General features: G+C 59.9%; 1 protein-coding gene across 1 annotated transcript; it reads right to left on the minus strand.

Moving 5' to 3' along the window:
• Positions 1-238: 238 nt before the first annotated feature.
• LOC125341018 (C2 calcium-dependent domain-containing protein 4A-like) lies at positions 239-2,113 on the minus strand. The gene is made up of 2 exons (XM_048332999.1): positions 2,059-2,113; positions 239-1,486 (listed from the first exon to the last, which is right to left on the minus strand). Exon 2 carries the CDS (start codon positions 1,429-1,431, stop codon positions 289-291), a length of 1,143 nt encoding a protein of 380 aa, XP_048188956.1. The 5' UTR covers positions 1,432-1,486; positions 2,059-2,113; the 3' UTR covers positions 239-288.
• Positions 2,114-3,527: the final 1,414 nt, after the last annotated feature.

Genomic DNA, 3,527 nt, shown 5'->3' on the forward strand with positions numbered 1-3,527 from the left:
AAGGATCTCAGTAGATAAATGGATCTTTCTCTCCTATTCCCAAGCCAACCCTATTTCCTTTGAATATAAAAATAGCCTGGAAAAGGGGATGTGAGGTGCTAGAAATGGGGAGGGTGTCATTACTTTTTCCATTTCTGTCAATCGCAAAGCAAAATACGATGATCCAAGTGGAGGGCTAAGGAACTGAGTGAGACATCATTGAGGCAAGATCATACATAGAAAAATAAGTGTCTTTTATTTTGTCCGGAGCGGCTGTGCGTGTCCCGGGCTGAGCAGGGAGCCCCGCGCTCAGAGCAGCAGGGCGCCCAGCAGCAGCTCGCCCTGGCCCAGCCGGCGGCCCCGCTCCAGCCCGCGGCCCTTGAGCTCGGCCTGGACGCGCACGGCCAGGCGGCGCAGCTGCTCCTCGCTGAGGCCGTCGAAGCAGAAGTCCTGCTCCAGGGCGGCCCGGCGGCTGCGCCCCAAGCCCGCACGCAGCGGCGCGCGCCAGGCGCCCGGAGGCTGCAGCACCAGGCGGAGGCGACAGGCCACGGCGCGGGGCTCCAGGGCGCCCCCGGCCGGGCCCTGCGCGCGCAGCAGCCGCAGGCGGAGGCGCCCGCTGTCCGGACTGTACTCAGCGGCCAGGCGCAGGGCGCAGCCGGCGCGGCTCAGGGCCACGGTGCCCTCGGCCTCCAGGCGCTCGGGCCGCGGGCCCGGGGCTGGCGAGGGGCGCGCCGGGGCCGAGATGGGGGACTCGGGGGCGGCGGCGGCGGCGTCGCGCTCCACCTCGTCTTTGACCCGGCCGGAGGCGGAGCGGGCGCGCGCCGAGCCCCGGCTCCCGCAGGCGCGCAGCGCGCGGCCCAGCAGCCCGTCGGGGGCGCGCAGGAGGCGGCGCCCGCGGGGCCGCGCGGCGGCCGAGTCCGCAGTTGGCTGGGGGCCGGCGGGGGCCGGGGCGGAGGCCGGCGGGGCCGCCGGGGGGGCGTCGCGCTCCCCTCCGCGTGCCGGTCGCGGCCTCACGGCGCCCGCGCAGTAGGTGTGCGCCCGCGGGCGCGGCGCGGAGTGGGGGCGCGGGGCGCAGAGCGGCGCGGCGGCGGCGGCGCCGGGGTCCCCGAGGAAGAGCGACTCTTTGCGGCGCGTGTGCGGGCTCTCGAGCAGCGCGCAGAAGCCGTAGGCGGTGCGCGCGCGGGGCAGGTGCGGCAGCGAGAGCGCGGCCTGCGAGCGCGGGTCCCAGTCCGTGCGGCCCGCGCCCTCGTCGGTCCTGGCCATTTGCTCCCAAGCATTCCGGAGATCCACCAGAGCGAGGCTGGGCTCCAGCCGCGGCGGGATGCAGAACTCGGGGATCCGCTCCGGAGTGAGCACGTTTGCGCACGCGCCGGGCGACCGGGTCTTGGCGTGGCGGGTCCGACCCGAGAGGAGCCCGTGCCGGTTCCGGAGTATCCGCTCGAGACACCACATCGAGAGGCAGGTGCGGGATCCAGGCGGCTCGGCCGGGGGCTGGGGGACCGGTCGCCTGCAGAGCACAAAAGCAGGGTGATCAAGAACGAGCTCCCCCCGCAGAGAGCATCGGTTTCGGGCCCCCTTTCTTCCTCCCTCGGTCGGTGCTCGGCGTCTGCCTGTCCCCGGGGTGGGGGAAGAAGAAAATCCGCACCTCACACCCTCTGTTGCAAACTGAGCTTTTCCCCCATTTGCCCTGGGTCTCCGTGCTCTGGTCGAGAAGATTGCGCGTGTCGTTGCTTTTGGTTAACATCCACCCTCCTTCGCTGCTGGCCCAAAGCAGCGATTTCTTCGAATTATCTGGCTCCCAGACAGATCTTAGACGGTTGGCGCCCAGCTTTGGTGGCTCTATTTCCCTTGCCCGGAGGCACCAGGCACCGCGCATCCATTCGTTCCCAGGCCTTACGGGGGGGGCTGATCGCACGTCAGTCCTCCGGGAGAACCAGAACAATTTCTACTCCCTCTAGAAAAAAAATCGTGGCGCTCTCTTCTCCCCCCTTTTAGACGCCAAGAGCCTCTAAGGACCCCCATCCGTCCCCCCCACCCCCACCCTCCTCCCCCTGGGTAACTGAACAGACCGCGGAGTACCTGGGGTTCTGCCTGCAGCACAGGACCGGAGGAGAGGCCCGGAGCCTGGGAAACTTCAAGCAGGAGAGAGGCGGGATTCAGCACCCGTGTCCAGGACAGCTGGTCGGAGCCTTTATAACCAGAGGCTGTGCCAGTCGCTGCCTGGTAACCTGACGCCAGGCCCTCCTCTAGCCCGCTGCCACGTGGCTGGATGTGCTGAGCAGATCCAGGAGCTGGTACTTTCCTCCACCTTTGGTGGGAGGCATTTTCTCCCCCCTCCCCCACCCCACTCCACACCACCCACCCCTCTGGAAACCCGGCATATATTTGTGTCCAAATGTGCTTAAGTGGATTAAGTCTAGAATGAACGTGGCCACCCGCGCGCGCGCGCGCGCGTGAGCAGCGCCTCGGAGATTCAACAGAAGGCAGAGTCGCCTTGTCTGACTCTTTAAGTGAAATCTCTTCCCACAGGCAGCCCAACCTCCCTGCTCTCCACCTTTGGAAGCTCTTTACTTACGTTCTGGTTTCCCCTTGTGATGTTGGATGCACTTGGTTGCTTTTAAGTCACTCTGGGTTAGGGAGCAACTTGCAGGGTGCCGGAAATGTTCCATATCTTGACTTGGGTGGAGTGGCACGGGTGTATCCCTGTGTTAAAAATGGTCCAGTGTACACTTGAGATTAGGGCACTTCGTTGTATTCTACTTGATTTTTTAAGCTCATTAAAAAAAATCCATGTGGGTTATGTTTAGGACAATGTACTCCTTCATGCATCCGGGCTGTCTGGAACTGTCCTTTGGAAGCACCCTGTAAGTTGTGCCCACTTAGGAGACCCTCTTCCTTTCTTTTGAAACCTGGTAGTCATTCTGTTAAAGAGTTCCTTCCAGCTAGCTAGGGCTGAAAGGGATCTGAGGTGTTTGGAAGCTGTCTTGCAAGTGAATGACTTCTCTAATGTTGAATTTAGCTAAATTCAAAAGTGCTTTCAGGATAGGGCACATGTGGGCACTGGCTACATGAGTTACAGTTTCTCATATTGTCACGGAAGCCCCACATATTTTGATGCTCCCTTTTGTAGAAGTGAAAAACTGAGTTTCAGAGGTCAAATAACTTCTACATGGTCACAAGGTGATGGAAGATGGAGGGAATAAAGCCTGCTAATGAGTAGTAAATTCATTGCTTAGTGGATTGAAGTAATATAGTAATTTACAAAATTATGTACCATGCCTGCAAGAGCTCAATTGCATAGTAGTAATGTTTCAATATAGTGGGAGCTTCATAAGAAACTGGGCCTGGAATCATATCTAATTTTTACTCCAGAATGCAGTGCTCATTATAGGCAAGTTAATTTTTCTGAGCCTCCATGTGAAATGTAAGATTAGGAGTACTATAGGCTTAGCACATAAAATAATGTATATGAAGAATATACCAAAGAACCCGATTGCATAATGCCAGATGTTATATTTATTATTAGAGAAAACAAGTGCTCATTGGTT

The sequence above is a fragment of the Perognathus longimembris genome, chromosome 23 (genome assembly GCF_023159225.1).
Source record: "Perognathus longimembris pacificus isolate PPM17 chromosome 23, ASM2315922v1, whole genome shotgun sequence".
In the NCBI taxonomy this organism is placed as follows: Eukaryota; Metazoa; Chordata; class Mammalia; order Rodentia; family Heteromyidae; genus Perognathus; species Perognathus longimembris.